The 26,672-nt window shown below is 30.4% G+C and overlaps 1 protein-coding gene and 1 long non-coding RNA gene across 2 annotated transcripts in view; one reads left to right on the top strand and one right to left on the bottom strand.

Moving 5' to 3' along the window:
* Positions 1 to 26,672, top strand: part of LOC145932591 (uncharacterized) — a 213,563-nt gene that overhangs the window by 40,760 nt on the left and 146,131 nt on the right. Inside the window, exons 4-6 of the long non-coding RNA XR_014424740.1 lie at positions 8,147 to 8,348; positions 8,451 to 8,492; positions 24,553 to 24,692. This is a non-coding gene — a long non-coding RNA (uncharacterized LOC145932591). The remainder of the gene's footprint in view (positions 1 to 8,146; positions 8,349 to 8,450; positions 8,493 to 24,552; positions 24,693 to 26,672) is intronic.
* Positions 15,987 to 20,307, bottom strand: Spds (Spermidine Synthase). The gene is made up of 6 exons (XM_083031619.1): positions 20,118 to 20,307; positions 18,156 to 18,324; positions 17,929 to 18,049; positions 17,083 to 17,329; positions 16,743 to 16,972; positions 15,987 to 16,215 (listed from the first exon to the last, which is right to left on the bottom strand). Exons 2-6 carry the CDS (start codon positions 18,284 to 18,286, stop codon positions 16,063 to 16,065), a joined length of 882 nt encoding a protein of 293 aa, XP_082887745.1. The 5' UTR covers positions 18,287 to 18,324; positions 20,118 to 20,307; the 3' UTR covers positions 15,987 to 16,062.

The following is a 26,672-nucleotide window of genomic DNA, read 5'->3' on the forward strand; positions in this document are numbered from 1 at the left end:
TTTAAAATAAAATAAAATTTAGAAATATTATAACATTTTTGGTATAATTATTTATGTTATTAATTTTTAATTATAATTTAAAATTCTCATAGGGAAAACGCTCATATATAAATTAATAATAATTTCAATGTTATTCATGTTCGTAACATAACGTAGAAATTCGTATTTTAACATAGAACTAGTACGACGAAAAATTTGTGGAAAGTTTTATTCACACATACATGAATATTTTACATTTCTATCTTTCGCAGACGTACATATATTAACTTATAATATCTCAAGTCTCGAATTTATCAAAGAAAATAATTTTGATGCTTAATTAACGTTGAAAATAATTTTGATGCTTAATTAACATTGCATCTAAATATATTGAAATATTTCGCGCAAATATTAGCTGGAAATTTTGATATTCTGTTCTGCCTTATTAACTAATTAATTAAAGCTAAATTATATTAAATTTATTCTAATAATTAGCATAATGCTCACAACATGGAAATTATGTATTATCACTATGCAGATGCTTATCGTATACAATTGTTATTAATCATCCGCGTTATTCTGCAAGTTACAGTTATGATAATAAAGTGTCGTAGTAGCTTAAGCTGCAGCAAAAATCAATAATCTATAGTCATATCCCCTTGATTCGCGATCGCTTGACCTATATAATTTTTTAGCCGTATAATTTTCATAATGGATGAAGTAACATCGACATGCTTGTTTTCTGAACACATCAAATTAACATTATAATCAGTCTTCATCAGAATTACGTCAATTACAGTTAATATATTAGAATAACGAAGACGGAATATCTCCGTAATCTATGTCGAATAGATACATCGTGTGATATATAGATTTTTTTAAAAATTTAACAATATGCATTTATAATGCACCAAAAAGTATGCGCATAATTTAGTCACTTTAATATTATAATTATTATTTGAAAAAATTGCTTTATACATTTTGTTATCTCTATACATATCTGAGCGATACGTATTTTTATTAATTAAGAAAATTTTCTTAATAATAATAAGCAACATCTATTGTTGTTAAGAAAAAGAAAACAGAATAATATAATACTATTATTAAGTTTAATAATTTATTATTTATTATTACTTGCAATTTTTATTGCTTCAATTTTGTTGCTGATCAAAATTTTACATGATTTTTACATTGAGAAAGATAAAGATTGAGAGAGAGAGAGAGAGAGAGAGAGAGAGAGAGAGAGAGAGAGAGAGAGAGAGAGAGAGAGAGAGAGAGAGATCTTTTTTATATTGATGAAAGATTATTTCTGTTTATGAATTCGCAATATCGTCATTTCATCACGCGACTGCCCGTCATATTAAGAAGAGTGTTTAAATAACATCAGGTCAAATTCTCTTTTGAATTTCAAATGATATAAGTTCATAAAAGTTGTCTCATAAAAGCCAGAATCCCGCAGGTAGCTAAATCCGGCGTGTAGGAGGAGAGAAATGTCGGTGGGGAAAAGCAAAGAAATTTATAGTTTTCAATTTTCCGTCTGTCTGGACACGCGGGACGCAACCGTATGCAAGGCATTCTCTCATTTAACTCGTCCAATATGACACGCTTCCTGGAGAAAGATGAGATACGTTCGCTCTCTCTTTTATAAAGATTTTTCATCATCAATCGATAATCCATAGATAGATCCATAGACTCGCGATAACGAAGTACGATATATGATTGTATTGTACATGTCACAGCAGAAGCGAAAGAAACATATCCGACGATCTTTTAGAACGTAACAAACTTTTACATGATAACTTTTTATATGATAGTCTAAAATTGATATTTATTTGCATCGAAATGAAAAAGTAATGAATGTTAATGCTACATTTCTATTTGCATAAATAGAAATTTTGCTCGCATTGTATCGTCCAATTAATATTGTTACTTTTGCCATATTGTTACGTGTTGATATGCATTTGCACATTCTAGGAGCGCTTATATTTTATTATTAGATATGTATCGGTTTATCATTTTTGCGTTCATTAGAAACGTTCGCATTTTATAACATTGTGTATTTATTTTAAAGAAAAAGTTCTTTACTGAAATTCTTCTGTTTGGCAACTCCATCGAGGCAGTCACGATGAAAACTGCCTAAATCAGAAAAGAAACTCCCAAGTTCCTTCTTACAAGAGAAGAAAAGTTTAAAAGTTTAAAAGTCTCTCATGATTTATCGTGAAATTATAAAATTATAAATTTAGTCACGTGCATAACGTTTTCCATACATGACTCAAAATACAGATGGTTTTCCAACAAATAAGTTTTATATGTATCAAATGATTGATTACTTTCTCCAACATCTCTATAACAATTTTATATATGCATCTATTTATGTTTCGCTTTTTTCCGATTTATACAATATATATAAATTGGACAATGACAAAGATAAATCGTCATTTAGCAAAAACAGATATTGATTAATGGATGAAAGACTGGTAATCCCACTGAGCCTAATTCTACGCGATACGTGAGAACTGATGTAAATAATTTACTTACTGTTACAATTGACATTGATATAATTTGTTTCATCCTACAATACTGTTCGGCATCCCTCAAATGCTATACAATTATGTCAGCAGAAAGGTCATTAGCGTATTTATTTATTTATCGATACGTCGATACATTGATTAGCGATTAATCAATTATTACAGCGTGTCAAGGCAAGAATCGAATGTAGCATGCATGTCCATTTGTAAATGGTGCAGATAAATCGGTCGAAATTTGTATGATATAATTTTACGTAATTTGGTCGCTCTTCTGTTGGAGCGATTAGCCAATGAAGTCAATGAAGCAGTGATGCAACGAAACGCAAAATGTACGATATCTTATGATTCAATCACACGAACTAAGCAGATTAGTACGAAAAATCGTTTATTGTCATTACGAATAAAACCAATTAGGCAAATTAACCCGTTCGCTGTACAGTATAATCAACGTTGATGCACGTTTAGCGGTACATTATCTCACACAGGAATCCTACACATTTGCGTCAACACTTGATGATTGCTCATTTACATATTATTACATACGATACAACGTATTAGATGGATTATAAATTCACAAGATCCAATTGGAGCATTAAATGTCTATAGCTATAGATTGTTCGAGAACATATTGTAATTCGATTTTTCTGAAGAATAATAATTATTAAATTAGCAGATGCATTAATTTAAAACAAGTATAATATATGCTGATTTAAGTGATACAAATGACGTAAATTTAAAAGAATACGAGCAAATCCGTTTAAACAAATAAATAGCAAATTATATCATAACAAAAAAACAAATGCATAAAAAATTTAAACAAACAAATAAAATAGTGTATACGAAATAATAATTTCTACTTAATTTCTTCTTTTTTATTAAATAAACGAGAAAAAAAATATATAATAGTATTTCAATAAAATATATTTAGCGAGACTAACAGAGGTCCGTATTTATAGTCATTTTCAAATCTCAAGAGCGTATTAGGTTAAATACTCAGATTTTGTCTTGAGATGCAGACGGTACAATAGTTACATTTTGATTAAAAATTAATTCATTAACTGAAATTTTCTCTTGAGTATCTTTATTGAATCGAGATTACAAACGAAATCAAATTTTGATTTTAAAAATTTATCTATTAAATCATATCATGTCTCAAGTCTGAGATGAGATTTGAGAAACGACTATAAATACGGATCAGAATGTGTTAAACCTGTGTTGCTTACAGCTCGGCGCAACTGATTCACTTGATCTCGAGTCACTTCTCTCACACTCCTCAAACATAGACGGAAGTCTATTCCAAAGTTACAGTCAGGGTATGCTTCCAATCTGTTGAGAATGATCGAGTTTCAGCGTCGTATACGAGCACTAGAGTATATTGTGCCAGCAATTATCCCATGATTGACCGTCTAGATTAATAAAGTTATAATTACTATACGTCGCATGTATTAACGTGTGGACCAGATCAAGCGCGTGGATAAACGCGATTTACTTCATGCAAGTAATACACAAACGCACTATATGTATATGATATCACGACGTGGTCATATTAATGCCGGAAAACCAGACACAAATGTAATTATTTGCATTTATTAATGGATTAGATAAATGATAATTGTGACAATTGGCGATAACCGCGAAAAGCTTCCGCTTTAATAATATATATTCCTTTGAATTTGTTAATATAAGTATATATATATATATATATATATATATATATATATATATATTCCGTTATAATATGAAAAGCCACTGTCAATTCGCTGTACTTTCTAATTATTGATACATTCTGTAAGTTCTGAAATATTAATTACAATGTTTTCGCATGTATGCTATCTGAGTTAAATTGATAACTGATTTATGTATAGGATAATTCAAATATGCCAGCATAGGTATATATGTACCTAAGATTTTTAAGTTAATGCAAATTATTTATGAAATCTGAATATATTATATCTAGAGATATTATATCTAGAGATATGTATTATTTGATTGATATTTGGAATGGCAATATTGAATATATAAACGTACTTTATTTTTCTTTCATATGGATGTGAATTAATGGTAATGCATAAAAAAAACTACGTACGTTTATTCGTTTTTCAACGACAAATTTCTCTGTCGATTACAGCAAGAAGAAGCAAAATAAATTGTTTGCACGATTTAAACGTCTAAACATTTGTATTTGATCGTTTTGCGAGTATCTCTATTTTCGATTCATGACAAGCAACTCAGTTTATCCTTGTATCAACAATCCGGCTCAAATATTGACGCACTTCACCGTGCCTTGGCGCAAGTTTCTTATTACATGCGCATAATTTGTGCAAAAAATATCATCCATCATTCCCACGAACGCTGGTGCATTATCCATTGTCGACAAATTTCGAACTGAAGATGTATGCACTTTCTGTTTTAACTCTTTCAACTTCAATATTCTTCGGTATATAGAAAAAAAAGGAAGAAAAACATTCTTGTTCATGCTTCGAATATAAAATGTAAAACGAAAGATTGATATATCTTGGGTAAAGCAATTTAGCAATCGTCTGAAATTAAATAATGAATTTACAAGCATATATTATAAATGACACGTGCTATTTACACTTATCACTGCTCTGTGGAACACGTTTTTAAAAAAAATAATTTCTAATACTTCCCAATATATAGTTTTATAGTTAAATTCGGACTCGTCTCGATTTTACGCTGATATTTTACACAACAAAAGTCAGACTTCGTCAGAGCGAATCGCGCGCTTTCACGGCTCGTTTCAGGTATCGCAAACTCGCGAGACATGTGCCGTCTTTCAATAAGGCAGAACACCACGAATATTCGTCTGCCCAGAGAATCTGAGAAGATTCTGCCGTCGTGCAGTTTTGGAATTCCGCGTCGATACTTATCCGTATCGCTCTGTCGATACCGATAATCGATTTACGTGCGCGGCAAGAAAAGTGCGCGTTCGCTCACGCTTAAATAAACTCGTTTCTTTCTACCCCACTTTCGGCGTTTTCCGCGCTTTCGCGCTGGAGGGAAAGACACGTCGATATGTAATGCAACGGCATACAATATTTTGGACCGTGCCCGCGAGAGATACGCCAATCATCTCACAGTTGAAAAAGCAAAGAACATATATAGATAAAACTGATGTAAAACATGCTATGATGAAACGAGCGAACTTTAGAAATTGTAACGAATGAGGAAAATCAGTATTATTACAGTTTTCTAAAATATACATGTAACTGACTAAAGAAAAATATTTCTTGATAAAGGAAATGAATGAAAGAATTATTATTTTCGATTTACATATATGTTTTCTGAATTTTTGAATCTTTTTCACATGCATATAATCTTCCCAAATACACCTCATTAGATGTTACTCGATATTGCAAAATTTAAATAAAAATTAATATAAAATCAATTTAAATAGAATATATAATTAAATATAAATAAAAAAAATTCTCAAGAATGAATAATATTAAAATATTGAGTTACGTTTAAATTGTATGTACAATTGCATATTGCAGAGAGACGGAAAAAGTGTATGTCGGTCGCTAGGAAAAAAATTAATATCGTCTAGTATCGTATTTCCCATTCCCGAACACCGCTGCGTCTCTGCGAATATTTTTCACGAGAGCCAAATTTTTAGCGAGGACATACGGGCTCGCCTTGGTATATTCCCCGTAGCTTTGCTCCAGGTCAACATACGCGTAACCGCCGTTCGCGTCGCTCTCGTTTCAGTAGTGGTCGCCGCGGTTCCATCGAGACAGTCGTGAGCGATGCAGGGAAAACACTCACGCGTAAATTCATCGGATATTCAGAAATGAACATCGCCGTGGTAGATCGAGCTTGCATATTCATGGATTTTGTCTCCGGCGTATGTTTGCGCGGTCCGGTCATCCGATGAAGAATAGCTGCAGACGAAACCGGTTATCCTGCAACCGTGGCATTCGAGGAAAAAGAAATTGTCTTCCTACTTTAGATTATTTCAATTTATTTCATCATGGATTAATACACATATTACAATAGTGTGTGTAGAGTCTTATCTAGATCTCATATGTGAAACAGAACGAATTTACTTTATAACAAAGAAAGTAATTAATCAGTTGTATATTATATCAATAGGTTTGTTCTATGATATATATCGAAGATTCATATTCTGTTATATAACTTGTAGAATAATATTTGAAATATAAAATCTTTATGAACTAAAGGTATTTAAATAAGAAAGAAAACAAAACTTATAAAAAATTATTAATCATGCAAATAAATTACCTATCTTTGTTGTTCAAATTTTTTAAGAGTCTCGAATCGAGAAACAGATGTCAAAATAGATTTAAATGAATAGACAAATAATAATATATTCGTTCACTATATGTATAGCCATGCAACGGTCTCTAAAATTGATTGTGTGCGAGATTTATTTATTATTTATTATTACATATATGGACATTATATATATATTCGGAAATCTTAATACCCTTGCTTACGGTCGTGCACAGACAGTTGGTTAATCCTCCCTTGAGATATCCTCATTTAGTTAAGCCCATCCCATCGTATACTGCTACAATTTACAGATAGCCTTGAGGAAGGTGTAGCCTCAGTAATTCATCGCGTAAACTGCTCATGTGGTGAAGCGGAGGTTTCTTGATTAAACTATCGTCATTAAGCAGTATAAATAAACGAAAGGTGGAATGAAAAATGTATATCATGATGTAATTTGCGATTTATCATGCGTATATCATCGCTTTTTACTTATTATTTTTTAAGATTACTAGAACAACACAAGCGCGCGCTCCGCGCGCGCCATTCTTCAGTTTTATGTTAAAAAAATAATATTTTTTAAAAATAATATAAAGTTTCTTTAAACTTGATTAATATTTTTTAACAGAAATTAGCTGATTAAAGCATTAATTTGCTAATTAAATTTTAAAATAATAACATGTTAAAAAATTAAAATAGTAATATGTTGTAAATAATATGTTATCATATCTTATTCTCGATTAATATTTTTTGACAGAAATCAGCTGATAACTGTCAAAAATATTAATCGAGTTTAAAGTATTATAACATATTATTTAAAACATATTATTTTAAAAATTAATTAGCAAATTAACGCTTTAATCAGCTGATTTAATATTTTTTCTTTCTAAAGCTATATCTTTTTGAACGAATCTCCTTCGAGTTTTAATTAATTATTAATATTATATAAGTCAAGTATATAGTATCGCGCGCGCGCGCGCTATTAGAATGAAGTTGCCGATGTTTGTATTATAGAATAGCGAATAGCCGCGGCCATTACCGAAACGCCGCGAGTATCAGGCAGTTCGAGCTGCGTCCCGCTGTGATTAATTAGTAAGCATAATCGTTAGAAACGATATATATCCTTTGTATTGTAATATTTATCAATCGCATATCATAATTTCAACGTTAATATGTAGGCGTAATTGTTCGAAAGGCATATTTCGCGAAAAATTCGATGCAAAATTTCTTGCCAACATAACCCAACTTAAACTGTTTCGCGCGCGCGAATGTGTTGCGATCCGTGGATATATCTATTGTTAATTCTAGCTTACATATTTATATTGTGTATGTTATAATGCGAAATAATAAGATTATTCTAATATATGTATGTATTTTATTTGTTACAGGTAACATTGCGATACACAGTGCGATTCACGCGTCGTGTCGGGAGTCGGGAGTGCCGTGTAAAGTTTCGCGTGTCGGGAGTGCCGTGTAAAGTGTCGGGAATCGTAATTATTCGTATTTTCGCGAGTGCGTGAGTGCTATCATGGACCAAGAGAGGAGGAGGAGGCCCGGGGAGGCATCGGGCGACATCGGGGCAACTGTGAGGTATGCAAAATAAAACATTTTTTCTAAACTGTTTATGAGATATTCGACACACACTATTCGACACAATTATGTATATACATAATTTGAATATTTTGTTTTCAGATCAATGTGATGTGTACTACAACTCCGCTATTGCACGTATTGGTGAGTGAGAAATTGTGTATTTTATAATATTTTTCTATAGCGGTAATGGGGGTATATATGATATATTGAAAATATTAAAATAGTAATATATGTTTTAAATAATATTTTATAATATCTTATTTGCGATTAATATTTTTTGACAAAAATCAGCTCTGATAATTGTCAAAAATATTAATCGAATTTAAAATATTATAACATCCCTTTCTAAAAAAGGCACGTTAAGTCGATTCTTGTAAGTATTGCTGCATCTTTTCCGATGCTGATTAACTGTTTCGATTCGCATTGTGCGTTATATTCGTGGCATCGAGAAACTGTCATCGCGAGTATTAGTAGTTTAACAGTTTGTTCAAAATAAAATTAAATAAAATAATGTTTTAAATAATATGTTATAATATTTTAAACTCGATTAATATTTTTGATAATTATCAGCTGATTTCTGTCAAAAAATATTAATCGCGAATAAGGTATATTATAATATATTATTTAAAACTAATATTATTATTTTATTTAATTTTATTTTGAAACAAACTGTCAAACTGTTAACCCTCGCGATGACAGTCTCTCGATGCTACGAGTATAACGCACAACGCGAATCTTGACAGCCAATGAGTGTATCGAGGAAAAGCGACAACAATAAACTTCGATATATGCGAGTATCGACTTTACATATCTTTTTTTAGAAAAGGATCATAACATCTACAAAAAAGATTTTTTATTTTAAAATAAAGTTTAACAAATAAGATTCAACAAATATAATTGGAAGGTAATCTAAAATTCTAAGATAAAATCAAAATAAAAATTCTATAAATAAATACTATAATGTAAATATAAAAACTTTCACGAAAAAAGGTCGATATTGATGTGTTGATTAAAATTTTAATTGACTCCAAATTTTACTTTTATTAGTATAACATAGGTAAAAAATTAAAATATTTATTCGCGTATAGTAATAAATCTGAGCTAATAATTAATCGAAAAAAATTTGCATCATAATCGAACGCACATGTAACATGTTATATGTAATAAAATGATTACTTGTCACAATGTTGCATTTCACCGTTTTGTGCGATTCGAAACTTGGGCAATCGAAGTATGATCATTAGTCAATATTAACAATATTGGCAGATATGAAACAACATTATTTGTACGTGTCATCTGTAAACGATCTGTCAAGTAAACAATTTATATATGATGCATCGATGTTGAGCTAACTAATCTATCATTTACATTTAATCGCACGAAAAGATAGGACATACAAATGGGTTTCGATATATCTACGTTATAATATTACACATCTTGATTTCGAGAATGGAATGTAGATTCGAATAGCAAATCAGCAAATTTATCGGACATATTTAAGTCTCGTACGCAATTGCTACTCAACACGGATAGCGATAGCGCCATAGATTAATAACATATTCATCGCGACATGCATTGCAGTAGCTTGCATGCATCGATAATGTATGGCTGTACTGATAACGGTCAATCGCGAGGTGAGAGAGAGTATCTAAATTTAGAGCGCGCGGTGAGTGCCTGTTAGCCGTTAACTAAATCTTGACACTGCCGGGGGGGTCAGTTCGGTTCTCTATGTCTCGATTAATATTTCCCGCACGCAAGGCATCGAATAGGCGGCGTCATTGACCACCGCTAAATCGATTATTACTTGTTTGCGTTTATTGGCTACGCGTAATGGAACTCGTATGTGGACCGGTTGGCCACTGTTGAAGAATGTCGATTATCGATAATTTAAAAATGTGAAATATCTTCCATTAGGTGGAAGTATTTGGTAGTCCATCTGGAAAATGATAAAATTTTAACGATATTATTGAAGCTTTTTTTTATAGAAAATTACATTGTCTTTTTTTATGTGTAAAAGCCTTTTCTAACTTCAATTTGTTTTTAAATTGTAAATTATTGCATATGTAGAAATCACACAACAGACGACCGCGAGATTTTGCTTCATTATATTCTCCGAATATCTCGTGACGAAATACCTATCCATTCCTGAAATTCTGAAAGCATTAGCACAGCGGAAATATATTTAATTAATAATCTTTCTCTTAAATTATTGAATTATTCCTATTAAAAAACTTTGAATTTTACATTAAAGTGGCATTTATAATTTAAATAAAATTGTTACACATAATGCAACCAGCTACGTAAAATACTTGAAATATATATTGCTCTTTATTAAAAAAATTTTTTATTCAAGAGAACGTAAAACTTTCTTCTCTCGAGAGACCCTCCGTGATAGATGTACCTTCTAATCATTTAATTTTTTAAATTCGAGAATGAGATACTATATATGTGCGAGTTTAAAATTACTCGAGAAAGACAGAAAAAGAAATTGCATTTTGTTGAATAAGTATAATCTGCCATTGAACGTCATCGACGATTGTCGACGATCCTTGAAAAGTAAGGTTCCGGTGGTGCAGCTACAACTTGGCGCGTCAGCTAAAGCGCTCGATATTCGAGCCTCTTCCTTTTAACACCGTGAAATTGATCGACGCTCCACGGATTTTAGCAGCTTTCATATATCCGTAAAATCTTCGTCAACCCGAAAATCCATCCATCAAAATCGGATGACGCTCACGATGTACAGAGAAAGAGAAAGAGAGAGAGAGGGGGGAGAGGGGCCAATTATGAAAATTCCTTTTGCAAATTTTTCGACACCGATCGGCGCGATATCAGTACACGCGCGCTTATTAGACGCAGCGTTGTGCAACGCGTTTCCCTCCCGCTAGATCCGTCTGGAATTTTGCGATTGCGGTATTCGGGTTTTGCGAAGATATCGATCTCGACGTAATTCCCCGCAGCAGTGTCGATTTGCCGTTTCATCGATAATTCATTAACCCAGAAATGGATCGGGTGAGTGTCCCTCAGGTCAATATGGTGCCGATTATAATGATCTCGAACCGATTTGAATCTGATGGATCGCAGGTTTATTGCCGACCGGCCGATAATTTCCACAATTTGAACGCAATAACAAATGAAGCGTAATAAGAATACTCGATTTGTATTAACTAACATAATTTTTTTTTAAATGTTCTTGAGAAACATCATAGTTGTCATATCCAATACAATCTATCTAGGAAATTAGGAAAGTTTATAATGCACAAATTATTTAATTAAAACGAAAATATGTAACAATTCTGTATTCTCCAAAAATTACTTTTCTTTTTTTTCTTTTTTTTCTGCTACAGTATTATTATATATTTATACCGTTATTTGTATCGCAGCCCGAAATCTTAATTAATTTAAAACTGTTACTTAACAATATAATTCACAGCCATTCTCACTCTTCATCTGATATATATCGTCACCAATCACGGATTACGGGATAAAGTTTCTCGCAAAGCAGAAAATATCCCGACGAATAAATTCGGCGGCAGCCTCGACGCGTATTGTGCGATCTGAAAAGTTACAGGGGATGATATAGCCTCGCGGCGCACCGTAATAGAACTTATAAAATAGATAGGAAAGTTGCTTTCTTCGCCAGAATTCCAGACCTTTCTCGAGACTCGTTCGAAAATCACTTCATAACCTTCGGTCGTGTCCCTAAACTTACAAATTGTCCACAGAAGTGTACTTTCCAAAAATACCGAGTATTTCTCCTCTGTCTCGCCGATACAGACGATATACTGACGAGAAAAAAAAAGAAACCATTACATCGATCACTTTAATATAATAACTTATACATTTTGTCTGATATGCAATAACGTAAACCTTTTGCATTTTTCGTTTAAAAAGCTTCCAAGTTTGACATTTGTTGCACACAAAGAGATGCAAGTATTTTGTATGCATTTGTGTAATATATTTATTTGTTCTTGCTCTTTCCTTATGTCTTTTTTATATTATTTAACGATTTTTATTAATTAACGATACGATTAAAATTTATTATTGAGATATTTTTCATAAATTATGATATATTAGTTATTAAATATATTAATCGATAATATATCAAAATAAAATGTCTAAAATTGTACAAAAAGTTTGCAAAAGTCTCTGAAGAAATAAAACAGAGATTTTGCAGAGAATATCGGTGGTTGAACAACACTGATGCACAGCACGATTTATGAACAGACTTTTTAACTTTCGTGGGAACAATAATTTATGGATCCCACGAGAGCGAGTGGTCCGCTGCTTTGCTCTACGTTAACCAATAAGTAGCAATGCCATATAGATGGTCAGACCATTGCGGCTTGCGAGATGCAGTTTGGGAACATCGAGGAGGAATCGTTTGGGGAGATTAAACGCAGTTAACGATCCATAAGCTTCTCTGAAATAACCAGTGTACACGGAGTCACTATAATTAAACTCGGTCTGTTAATTCGCATAATTAGTTGGGTCTCGATTCGATCTTATAGATATCATTATAAGTATACTTACACGTATAAAAAAATTTTATTTACAATCTAGTCCGATTTTATAAAAAAAAAAATCGCATGACGTAAGCCGAAAATTAATAAATGGCGATTTTTCTTTTTTGACAATGATATAAAAATTTAGAAATTTAGAAAAAGTATATTTCTTGTTAATGTATTAAAAATGAAACTCGCATGTGTCAAGTTGGCAAAAACAAACGCAACCGCACATTTCATTCCGTCCTAATGGCCGATACTTGGATTGGCATAATTAAATTTCGCAGATGAATGCAAAACATGCATAACACGCACAATCTGCATATAATGATCAGCCAGTGTTAGCAATATTGGCACGCAACATCCATTTTCAAACACACGTGCCGAGTGGCTTGGGTCCAGAATATGATAACTTTGTTACTTTATGATGCTGTTTGTGTCATATCATTTGTCGAATAGAACGGAATATTGGTATTGCTCGCTGCCTGTTGCGTATATACCTACGTTGTACTTTCATCAGCATCACGTACTAAGAAAATTAAAAAAAAACGATACAGATAAACTGACAAAGAGAATATATTTTACAAGAATGAAAAGTATCACATTACATATAATCAATCAGTTTGCGTAGTTCAATAATTAAGAAGAAAGAACCTCGAAAGAACCGTTTTTATTAAATATCGAGTATCACATCTATTTTTTTTTTTTTTTCTTTTTTTACCGCATAAGTCAGTCGCCGATTTTATGGACAATCTGAACGCGATAAGGTAATTCCAATCAGTTTGGAAAAACTTGTCACGTTTGACAGACATGTAAACAACAGAGAGAGTTATGCATTCTTTTGTAATCCATATCGCTAACGATATAGGCGTCTGACCTATATTCTGACATTCTACTGCGTCGGGTATTCTGTGCGAATCGAAAGCGTCGGATGTCCAAAAAATCGATCGCGTTCTCCGAAGCGTACGGGGGTCCTGAGTAACTCGGAGCTGCGAAGCTGTGACGCAAGCGTTGCATACATACGCACGCATTGATATATATATATATATATATATATATATATATATATATATACGCGTATATGTACATCAAATGTGCACGAGTAATATTTCATTTTCTCACGAATATTTTCTGAAAAGAGAAAGAGAAAGGGGGAAAAAGAAAAAGCAAGCAACACGACTCGATATATATATATGTATATATATATATATATATATATATATATATATATATAGATAACGCGCATAATACCTGCCTACACCTGGTGTAATCATTCCGACCGAGTCGTCGTCGTCGATGAACACCTGGTATACGGCTTCTTTAATCTCACCGGCGTGTGACATATGCGAGGGAGTGAATGCGCTTCGGGAGGAGCGAGAGCATCGCAAGAGGATGCACCTCGTAGGAGGAAGCGCTAAATATTCTTTCAATCTCACAGCTTTAACCGGGAGGGAAGATTGCGCCGGATTAAAGGGACGCGCCGGGCTCTTTCTGCCCGGATATCCCGAGCATCGGATCTCGCAATTGCGAAATTCGCAATCGCGGAGATACGTCCGCGTCTCGCCCCGGCCCTTCTCGCGTAATAAAATCCGCAAATCGGATGTTTACAGAGGGTTTCCCTCTCTCCGAGAGAGAACTCCGAATGTATCTCGCTTCTCTCGCCTCATTTTACTTTGAAATACTCTGCTGCTGTCCAGTCAGGCTACTTCGCGCGCGAGCTAATTCATGAATATGCTGATTATCGCGCGATTCCGCGGACGCTGCTGATAATGGGAAAATGCGTCGTCGTTTCCCGCGCGTTTGTGGAAATTGTAAGATCCGATAGAGAGCCGGGAATTAATGAGATCGCGAGAAAATCTCCACGATTGCATCGTCATCCGTTTCTGCAACGGAGAGTCTTTGCGCCGCCGCCTCTCGCCAGACGGAGCGTTCGTATCTCAATTGATTTAATTTTTATTCCCGACTTGCAACCAGTAATTGATGTAATTAATGAAATCGTCTATAACGTAATAATTTAATATTATTCACATTAATACAGATTAATTTAATTTAATTCTATTTCAAAGAAACGGATAGCCGTGACGATTGGAGGATAAAGTTATTTATTCAAGCTTAATTTTCCCATATTATAATCCGAAAATATTAAGCTTTAGCTATTCTGCTTATTTTTAGATCTCAAAATTTTTGAACATTTTAATTTATAATTTAAAAAAGTAAGCTAATTGTAAATTGTATTTTAAATTTAGAACAAAATTGTGACATGTTAAAATTATTCAGAGCAATATTTTGTAAAAAGAAGGAAACAAAAGAGAAATGTTAAAATCTCATGATTACCTATTCTAATAATAGATAATAGATTTTTTATTAAACGTTTTATCATTGATTTGTATAAATATTTCGAATATTAAATGCTAAAAATAAACGCAAGAATTTAAAATATTTTATATTTTTAAATTCTGTAAAAACATATAATTTGTAATTTTTTGTATTATTTCTGTAATGCTGCAATATTGAATCTTGTTTTTGAGTTTTTACATCTGTCGACATGTTAACAGTAATCGGCCATACAGAACTATTTTGATGTATCATATGCAATGGAGCAACATATCAAAAGTCAAAGTACATAAATTATATTATCAAGCTTATTAAATTCTACTTAATTTACTATATTGCAAAATTCAGAATTATTTTATTATAGACCATTTTCTATTTACACAAAAGCTATTTGAATTTAAATTTATTTTATCTATTGCTGGTAAAATGTAAGATGATATTATACATCGATGAGATATATTAAAGACCACCGACTTTAGATAAATTTATGTCTCAACGACAAAGTATATTCAGAAATAATTTAAAAAGAACGCTGATATTTTAATATATATTTATAAAAATTTATAATTTTGTAAAAAAAATATATATAACATGGAAATGTAAGATTATTTATAAAGAAACAATTAATCAATACATATATACGCGCATAAAAGATTTTGTTTGTATGTGTTCAGGATAGTTAGTTTGGTTTGAATTGCTCATATACAGTATTTTATGTATATGTAAATATTTGTATTTTTATCATAATAGAAATTACAAAAAATAGAAAACATTACTTTACAGCATTACAAACTAGAATTATGAAAATCAAATTTTTTATTAAGCTCTGCTGTGAAAATTGAAATTAAATATTTAAAGTAAATATTACTAAGTACTTAGTTAGTACGTTGAGCAATTTGTAAACTCTGTTGCACAAATCTTGGCAAAACGAAAGCATTCCGATGTACCTTATCGTTATAATATCTCATTTCCATTCGATCGAGATCTTCATCATTGAATATCCTTATCGGTTCTGCAAAATTTGTTCGCTGAAAAAAAGAACAATTAAACGTTTATTAAATCTATCTTCAAAAAATTAATTTAAAAATTGATCTAACATAAGATTTATGTTAAGAAGAAAATTTGTAAAATTAATAATGAAATACATATATTTATAAATGATAAAAACTTTAATATAAGCATAGATAAAAAAACACGCGTGCATTAGGAATTTTTTAACCGAGCATCTAAGTCTTTTAGATATTTACATATAATGATATCTAATAATTATATATTTGCATGGTTCTTATAATTATAATTTTATCTGAACGATTACTCATTCATAATTAAAATTATTATAGTCGCAAACATTTATATAATTATTATAAATTCAGGTTAAAGACTGCGAGAACTTCCAGATATTGCAAAAATTGCATCAAATTTTTCTCTCCCCTCTTCCTTCCTTCTTCCCTCCCATTAATCAATGACACAATCAAATTCTTCTTCATAGAAAAATTTAAAAAATAATTTTTTTTTTTTACTCATTGTCATAAGTTATGCTATATCTAATACTAACGCTGTCTAAGCTTCCAAGAATAAAACCGATTTGACCCGTGGGATATGTCGGTACAGCTGTTACTGCGTAGGTGGCGACCGGAAACACGGTTTTGCAATGCTGGAATGTACTTTGCACTTGTTGCATGCTCTCCCATACCGTGCCAGCCTGGCTGGCAATGATTCCATCAGGTTTCAATGCAGCCTTCAGTAATTCATAATACGGTTGTTTAAAAAGATGCTCGGCAGGACCTAAGTAAAACATTAAAAAATTATTTATAATACTGTGTTATTTATAATGTAACTGTTTTGCTAAGAAATCGTGCACTTCTCTCCATTATAAGATATTAGAAATTACTTGCCTACGGGATCGCTGCTATCAGTGATAACGATATCGAATTCTCCGCGATGATTTCTTAGAAATTCGAAACCATCGCCAACAGAAATGGTTACTTTAGGATTGTTAAGACCCAAACTTAAGCGAGGCAAATATTGCTTGCACACCTCGATAACTCTGTCGTCGATGTCCACTAGTGTGATACGTTCCACATCCGGATGTTTCGCGATTTCTCGAGCAGCTCCGCCATCGCCACCTCCGACTATCAAAACCTATAATATGGCAGAGAAATTGAAAATTATATATTTGCCTAAAGATACCAATTATATATAAGATTTCTTATTACATATAATTAAAATATTAATATAATAATTAATATATAATATACAATTATATAATACTTGACTTAATGTAATCATTTATATAATCAATGTATTTTGTAAGGCACATAATTATCTGAATTTTATTTTCAATTTATCTTTGATAAAAACGAAGGATAATTTATATAACTCCACTGCTCATTAAATTAATTTGCGTTTAAATAATGTATTGTTAATTATTAATATTAATATTAATTAATAATATTGTTAATTGTTAATTAATATTAATTTATAATTAACAATAAAGTAGGTTATTAATTTTTTAATATTACTTCTGCGTAAGTCTGAAATTTAGACAATAGTGGCAAGTTCAAGACCAATTATACACGAGCTGCAAAGAAACACAGCATTATCTTACGTACATACGTATTACTTTTTATCATGATATTATCATCTAGATAGTGCTTAAATGCGCGTAAAATTAAATGCAACATTTTTCCGTCGCTCGTGTATATGCAGCCAGCTAAAAAAAATAATATGTGTTAACTGACGTCTTTAGGCTTAGGATGACTGCAGAGTGGCAAGTATGATATCATCTCGTGGTAGGAGAACTCGTCTTTCTCTGTACATTGTATCGCGCCGTCGAGCATCAAAGCTCTCCCATGTGATTGTCTGCAAATGCAACATATATATTGATATTTAATGAATTATATTTTATATTGAAAATCTAACATTGTCTTAACAATATTTCACGTTATCATGGAAGGAATTTACTCACGTTTTTACTACTAAGATTTCTTGAAACTGAGAACGCTCGGAATGCACAACTTCTTCTACCTTCAATGAGAGTGCAACACCGGGCCAAAGATCGCTCACTTCGCTGAACCATCCCGATTTCATAGCATTCATATTGGTGTAGTTTGTCCGATTATTTGCTCAATTATGCTCTGCGTGGAAAAACGTGAGAATAAAGTTAATATTACAAATTTAGATGTATATAACGATAAAGCACACATTAATTGCGGGAACGTCATTGAGATGGACTTGTTGCATTATATTGTTGAATGTGAGATAAAGTTCTGGATTCGTGAGGTAAAATAGTTTTTATTTGCAAATTATTTTGCATAACACAGATTGATTTTTTATTGATGATGAATTTGTTGTAATAGTAAAATGTATTTACAAGTCTGAAAAGTCGTGCTTTTTTCTCTCAAGCTTCAAAAATAATTTTAATTATTTTTTGTAGCAAGAAGAAACGTGTAAAGAATCATTATAATGACTTGATTTTTGAGAAATACAATATTTATAAATACATTATTTGCTAAATACAAATAAATACAAGTAAATACGAAATTTTCATTTAGAAATATTTCTATTATTTAAGTTGATGTATAAATTTAAAATTAAATTTTGTAAAGAGCTAAATGATAAGTTTCTTATTTTATCTAAATTGAATTCTAATTATGTTATTTGGATAAACAACTAGAAAAAAAAATATATATATATAAATTTGATTACAACAGTGAAATATTTCTTTACATTACATTATATTGTAATCTAATTACATTACATTGTAATCAAATTTAATTAAATTACTTAATTCTTTAATTCTTGGCAAATATGTAGTAATATGAAATATTAATGAGTATATAAGTAAATATTTTTTTGGAGCACAGAAACGAAATTTATCGCATGAAAATAATTCTTGATAAATATAATCTTCCATATACATGAGTAATACTTATTTTACATTTTGAGATTGTTACGTAAAACCGTATTGTAAGATACGAAGTTTTGTAATGATATATATTTATAGGATTATATTTAATTACTTTTCTTGAATTTATAATTTGACACAAGTGCGAATAAACTAATAAGCACAAGCATAACCACGAAGAAAATTATTGAGATTAATAATATGCGGAAAAAATACTCAAATAATTTTTTAAGAATTATATTTTGCATAATTCTATTGATCTTATAATTTGAAATTATTAATTATTATTATTTAAATTAATATATTACGTTTCTTTTATATATTTCTGCAATAACATTTGATTGTTATAACATTTAATAAAATTCTTGTAATAGCAAAAGTAAAATGACGAAACATTGAGATAAAACTTATTTTTATTGTCACATAAAATATCTCGGACTTAAATTACGAATGCATTTTGTTTAATAAGTAGACAATTATATAGAATTTTTATAGATATTAAAAAATTTTATAAAATATATATGTTATGTAATTTCGGGGATAATTAGAAATATAACTGTGGTTTTGTGCATTCAAAAATATTTAAAATAAAATTAAAAATTTTATGGAGTAATTATTTCGAATTTGACTCTAATATTTATGTACTTTTGCCGGGTAATTATAAATATATTTTTTTTTTTTTCTAGTTAGTAATTGTTTTGTTAGTAGAAATTTACATTGCTTTCCTCAAAGTTTATATAAATAATATTTGTAACGTTCGTTAGTTCTTTAACACATCTGTTTTTTCAAACGTAATCTTTAAAGTTTAAAATTTTAATTTTTTTTGCGTAAATGTTTAAATATATTTATAACAATTTTTTTACAAAAATTTTAAAATTACTTAAATAGTAAATAGTAAAAGATAGGAGATAGTAAATATACGTTATAAATAATAGAAACTCAGCTTAACAGTTAGTAAATTAAAGAAACCACTTGTTTGAATGCGATGCACAGTAATTATATATAATTCATATTACGACTTACTTCGTTTATCGATGATTAATATCAAACGTTCAAGAGATATCCTTTAGACTCGTACGTTGTTTGAAAAGATTCGCGACGTATTTTCTCATGATGCAGTATGTCTACTTCCAAGCATGTGAAATGATTGTTTGTCTAATGAACGTAGCTCGGTCGAAGGAAGCTTGAGTTAAACTGAGACGAAGGCCCCATGGTTTCTCTTTATAACTAACTTAACTGTTTGGACTGTTTATCGTCTGCTAACACGCTGCCTGATAATGCGATGAGACTAGTAAAGGTTTCTTCACACGAGGCGAAGGCATGTCTCAAACATGTTTATATACAGATGTTTACGTGATGTATATGGATACATTAATGATGTTAAATGCGTTTGCATTAAATGATCAAAATATTTTTGTGTGTTTAAGAAAAAATTATTCTTTTTATATACAGACTATACGATTTAATACGACGCTTTTTGTAAGAAACAGAAAGAATTGACGTATGTGTAAAATGTTCTTATAAATACGAACGCATCGAATTAATGCACTGAATTATTATACAATATACGTATTGGCTAAAAAGCACTCTTCTCTTGTGTGTATCACTCTGCTGCAAAAATCTTACTGAAAAATATTTCTCATAAGAAACATAACTGTGTCTAGATGAACGGACCTTTAAAGGAATCACTAGAAAGTAGATAATACTCTTGAACTTTACACTTTGTTTTCAAAGAAATGCATGATCTCAACAGAGTGAGTCACTAGAAACAGACAATACAATCAAACCTTTTCTATTGTATAGAATATAGAAAAAATGGTACGAATGTTCAGCACTACCTGCTTCGTTTATATTTTGAATTCGAAATACAAAAGTTAGGCAGTTAGGACTCTAGACGAAATGCTGTTAGTATAATACATACATTCAGGTAGATTTTAATTTATACTGAAGTGAAATTTTAGTTGAAGGTCGAGCCATTGCCTATGTTGTAGATATTTTAAAATTGCATAATTTTCACAATAATAATTAAACTTTTATTCTAATTACAAGAGTAAAATTTCTTGTAAAAATAATGATTAAAATAACGTATTAAAAGAGAAAAATATCATTAAAAAAAATTGGAATTGCAAACAGGAAGTTACATATTTATTAGAGAATTATGATTTTTGTAATGACGGTGAGAAAATTAAATCTGTTGCACAGTATGCATTTAAGATTAGATTTAAACTCATTAGGATCTTATGCTTTGAAAAGATAAATCTCATTACATATAATTTTTAATTTAATTTATTTTATTAATATACATAATGTATTCATTTTCTGCATTTGTACGCACGGAATTATTAATGCTTTAATATTTAATAATATATATACCTATATAAATTTATGCATATATTGGAACAGATATATATTTTTCATATATGTTTAAACATATATGAGCCTATATCTCGTACATATGCTTAAACCTGAACCTATTTTATGCGCGTTTGAGATACTGCGTTGGCAGTGTTGTGCTTAGATGATTTTAAAATTAGCTAGATAAAGATGAGATAAAAATATGTAAATTCATCTTAGATAAGATAAAGATGATTTTATTTTAAATATATATAGATAAAAGATAAAATTATATGACGATTCATCTAGATAACTTCCAGATAATATTATTTTTTAAATCGCTTATGTAAACAGTTAAAAAATGTAATGTAAAATAAGAAAATGAAAATTATAGATATAAAAATATATTTATAGTTTTATTTATAAGTTTTTATCGTTTACTTCTCAAGTTCTATTACTTAAAATATGTTCATGTGCTATGAAACTCTAAACCAAATTATCTGAATATTATGTTAGATAATTTAGTAAAGATAACACTTTTTTTTATCTAAGATGCAGATATAGATAATACATTTTTTAATTATCTATATAAAGATAAGATAATGCCAAAATTTCATCTAGATAATCATCTATATAATTTTATTTAGATAACAGCAAACACTGTGCGTTGGTCACTAACTATCGATCCTCGACTCTTCAGTTATCCCTGGAATTCCATCGCATCTACTTAATCCTCGGGCCGTAATGTCGATCTGTTATCATATGTTATATAAAAGATTGATTTATTACTTCTACTTTTCAGATTATAATTAATAATTTTTTGCCTATCTGAAGATTAATATAAAATAATTTTCTTATAAAAAATATTTTTTTAATTTTACTTTTTTGTATTTATATTTTTGTAAAGAATTTAGAAATTATAAATTATAATATTAAGATTTTTAACTGCTTTTCCATAAATAATAAATAATTCCATAATAAATGTGGTGATGCATTATAAATTTATTCATTATCATAAATGACATAAGAGAACTATATTAGTTCCAACAATTTCCCTACGATTACTATAATTTTTAATAATAATAATATCTTTTATCTTGCGTTGTTTTCTTGCTTCCTACATTGTTGCTATTGTTACAATAGAAATCTGTAGTTCCATCTGACGATAAACTACTTTCAGAATTCTGAATTCAGAATTCAAAATATTTTATCATATTTCATTTTTCAAAATTAATACTCGAAATTTTTAAGTGATCGAAAACTTTGAGCTGTTCGAACTTCAAGATCGAATCTTTGAATTATTCAAACCTGAAAATATTTCTTCACGAATAGTTTCATTTTTTCAACTGACTTCAGGCGATACATTATATGTATAAAGTAAACTATATTGTAAATAGAGAATAAATAAAAGCGATTTGGTAGGATAAATCGATCATTGGATTTAAACTTAAAAACTGAATTTAAAAGGGAAACATTTCTACTTCGAATTGTTCGAATAGATCACATAATTTATTAGATTTTTTGTCTGAATTTTATTTATAACCAATATTGTATATAAATTTCTTTTTAAATATATAAAGTCTTCTTTATACATTATTTCAAAAATCTCATTACAAAAGAATATGGTGAAATAAAACCGCTGAAAAAGATTAGATTTATAAATAATTAAAATAATGTTTTTTAATTAATTATTATTAAAAATTAATTATGTTTAAAGGCAAACTTTGTATTATTTATATTTTATTTAAAATTTGTTTTGTTATACTATAATAATTTATATATAATCTTATTCTTTTCCTTATTTGACAATTATATTTATATACTCTAAAATAAATCCTAAAACATTATATATTATATGTATTATTAAAATATACAATTGCATTAATTATTGCTCTTCCACTAATTTTATTAATTAAATAAAATTTCTAAACTATTTTTTAGAGAATAATATAATAATCATCACAATATTAATAAAAAATTTTAATGAAATTAGAAATAAACTTAATTAAGTCACATTTGCTTTGACTTTTCGTCAAGATTAATCTATAAAATCACAAACGATTTGCATTTCAAAAATAAATATATCTATATGTATATTGAATTTAAGAGAGTTAACTGACAATGAGTGCATAAAAATGAGAAATGCATAAAAATGTATAAAATTCCGGTTATTTTGCCAAAAGCGTTACAACTCGGTGAAGCTGAACTAGGTGCTCGTAGTTGCAGATGAACTCAGGCCGTGGAAATCAAGGATCCGACTAGTCATGTAATTTCGAAGTTAGTTATGTATTTCGCTAGAATACCTCTGCAGAATACCATACTTACATGTGTTGCCGTATCCACTTGAGAGTTTCCTCAGACATTCGCAAGCCATCGTATATTATTTCAAATAAAATTCGTATATTTCGCTAACTAAGACACAAGTACACCAATTGCTCCAAATTGTATTAATTTTTAAAGAACACCTTTGATAAATTAATAATATACAATTTTCAAAAAATTTAAAAATTTGCAGGTTTAACATACTATTGACAGTTAAAAAATTTCTGCTATTTTAAGGTAAACGTAATCAAAGTTGATAATTTTGACAGTACTCATTTATTCCTGTGCTATGAAAAAAAATGATCTTATAAAAATCAGGATTTTTTACTTTTGAAATGTTCTTAAATCTATAACAATAAGGATATTGCACATATTCTGTGCCAATAAAAATAAACCAGTAAAGGATTAAAATAAAATGAATCATTTTATTATCATTAATTATCATTATCATTATATTATCATTTTATTATCATGATTAAATTTTAAATATTATTTTCCTAAACTTTCTATCAGCAATAATATTTTATATCATAAATGTTGCAGGTTTTTAAATTATAAATCAACTAATATTTAAAAACTTCTATTTCTTATTGAAAGATTATACGATACTGATAAAGTTTGAAACACATTCTGTATAAACGCGTAATATCTTCGAATTGCGACTGCATTCTTGATAACGCATCGCGCTGAGTGCGTCAGGGTCAAAGGATCAAAGCACTCCATTAACCCCACAACCCGGTTGTCGTACATTACAGACTGAAAACCTACTGTATGGTTTACAACGCTTTTAACTTATTTTTAGGTCATGCGACTGCGATCTGGCGACTGCGCGAGGATCGACGTAAATGGAGACGGAAACAAAGATAGAAATCTCAACAACCCTCCTCAAGCAATGAGGGAGTGGCGCCAGCGATCTCTCCCTCCTTTTATGAAATTACAAAGGTGAGTAGAGATACTACCAAGATTAATCTCGTTCTCTCTCGCTCTCTTTCTTCCTCTTCTCTTTCGCGCGATCAACCCTGTCTGGTTTCTGCTTTCTTGTGTAACTGATAATCCAGATATTGGAAAAATTAAACGAAGCTTTCTCTCATCAAGACTTTCTAACAGATCCGTTTGTTGAATTTGCCATTTCTTGCGGGCAGGAAGTGGCGTGAAACATTCATATTTTAAAGTAAAATCTATAATGATATAGAGACATCAATGAGATTAAAATTTCTTAAAGTTTCTTTTTACATCTTTGCAATTTAGATGCGATATATAATTGATTCTCTAGTTATCCCCCCCCCCCTAGATCTCCCTCAGATTCGGATACTCGAAATCTTTCGGATATAATATGCAAATGTGCAAAGAGCCGATTCTGAATTCATTAATTTTTTATTTGGTACCGAAAATAACACACTCTTTTAATAATGCAGGAAAATGACACACTCTTTTAATAATGCAGGAAATTGAACAAAATTGTATATATATACGAAATGTAATGCAATATAATAATGTAATACATCTAACGCTGAGATCGATAGCTTTCGAAGATCCGCGAAAGACTTGGAGAAACGTTAACTTAATAACAATAATACCAAACTTTTTCTTGCGGCCATCAATATCCCCTTCGTGCTCGCGCAGTGTATCAATATATTTCCGCGCGGAAACTAATACGTCGAGCAATACGTCGGAAACGTACGCTATCAGATTTACGCTATCCGGAGTGCGGAGAAACGACGTTAGATACATCAGTTAAAGTCGATCGTAATTACGTCGGCGTACTTGAAATATGTGCGCGCTTCAAAAAGCGTTAGCCCGACAATATCTCACAATCACGCGCCTCGTTATCAGTAAACGCCGTTTTATCCGGAACGGAAAGCTCTCGTGAGACAATAACGAGGCAAGAGTGTTACGGGGCGCAAATTTCTCCCTCACGCAATTTTACATGGCGTGTTATGAACGTATCAACGCTTTGTATGTGTGTATGTGCGTATACATATATATATATTTGCAAATTTTTATGGTAAAAGCTGATGTCCGCGCTCTCTCGATGAAAATGTCGATTTACTCTTGACGTAAAACGCTTTGATGCGGCGTTTATCAAAGCGTGCTGCTACGCATCAACCAGCTGTCCGAATACGTGCCATCGATGGGCATCGGCTGGTAAAATCGCGAATGGCCCGTTTTATCGCGCCCATTATATCACGTTAAGGGTATATGAGTTCGACATATAAAAATGAAAATATTTAGGGTATTTAATTAATTCTTACATAAATTATATATATAAAGATAATACGATTTAAATTTTATTTAAAAGAGAGATTAAAAACTGCGTGAGATTAAGATTATTTTTGACGTGTCATTAACAATTTCTATCGTTGAAATTTGTCGATAGTTAGGCAGTCTCACGCGGTTAGACTTGTGAAAAAAGATATTTCGCTATTGTAAATTCGACGTATGATTTCACTTTCACGCAAAATTAACTTTTGCAATGAAATACTCATCAATGAATCCTTGATTGTGACACAGATTGCACTTGTTCTTATAGAAACAACAAATCACTGATAGTGACGAGGTAAAAGAAAGTAAAAGGAAATAAAAGTCTATGGACAATTAATCAATGCTTGAAGCACTTTTCCACGTGATTGATACAATCCTTTCCGTAGACATCTTTTACAATCAGCTTCAAAGAGTACTTGGTTCTAAGATTTATCAGAAATAATAGATTTTAATGAGAATTAAAATGTTGATTGCACTATAGTTTTCAAGTTAATTTGAATGAAATTTAAAAGTTAGTTGCTTTTATATTTAAAAAATATATATTTTCTTATTTATAATTATTGTTTTATCTATCTCTATCTTTTTTCGTCATAAAGTTGATATAAATTATGAATTTATTAATAATATAATTTCCTGAAATTAATAGAGATATAGTCAAAA

This window comes from Prenolepis imparis, unplaced genomic scaffold (genome assembly GCF_030444845.1).
Source record: "Prenolepis imparis isolate NDT839.2.m4 unplaced genomic scaffold, iyPreImpa1.0 SCAF_2, whole genome shotgun sequence".
NCBI classification, from domain to species: Eukaryota; Metazoa; Arthropoda; class Insecta; order Hymenoptera; family Formicidae; genus Prenolepis; species Prenolepis imparis.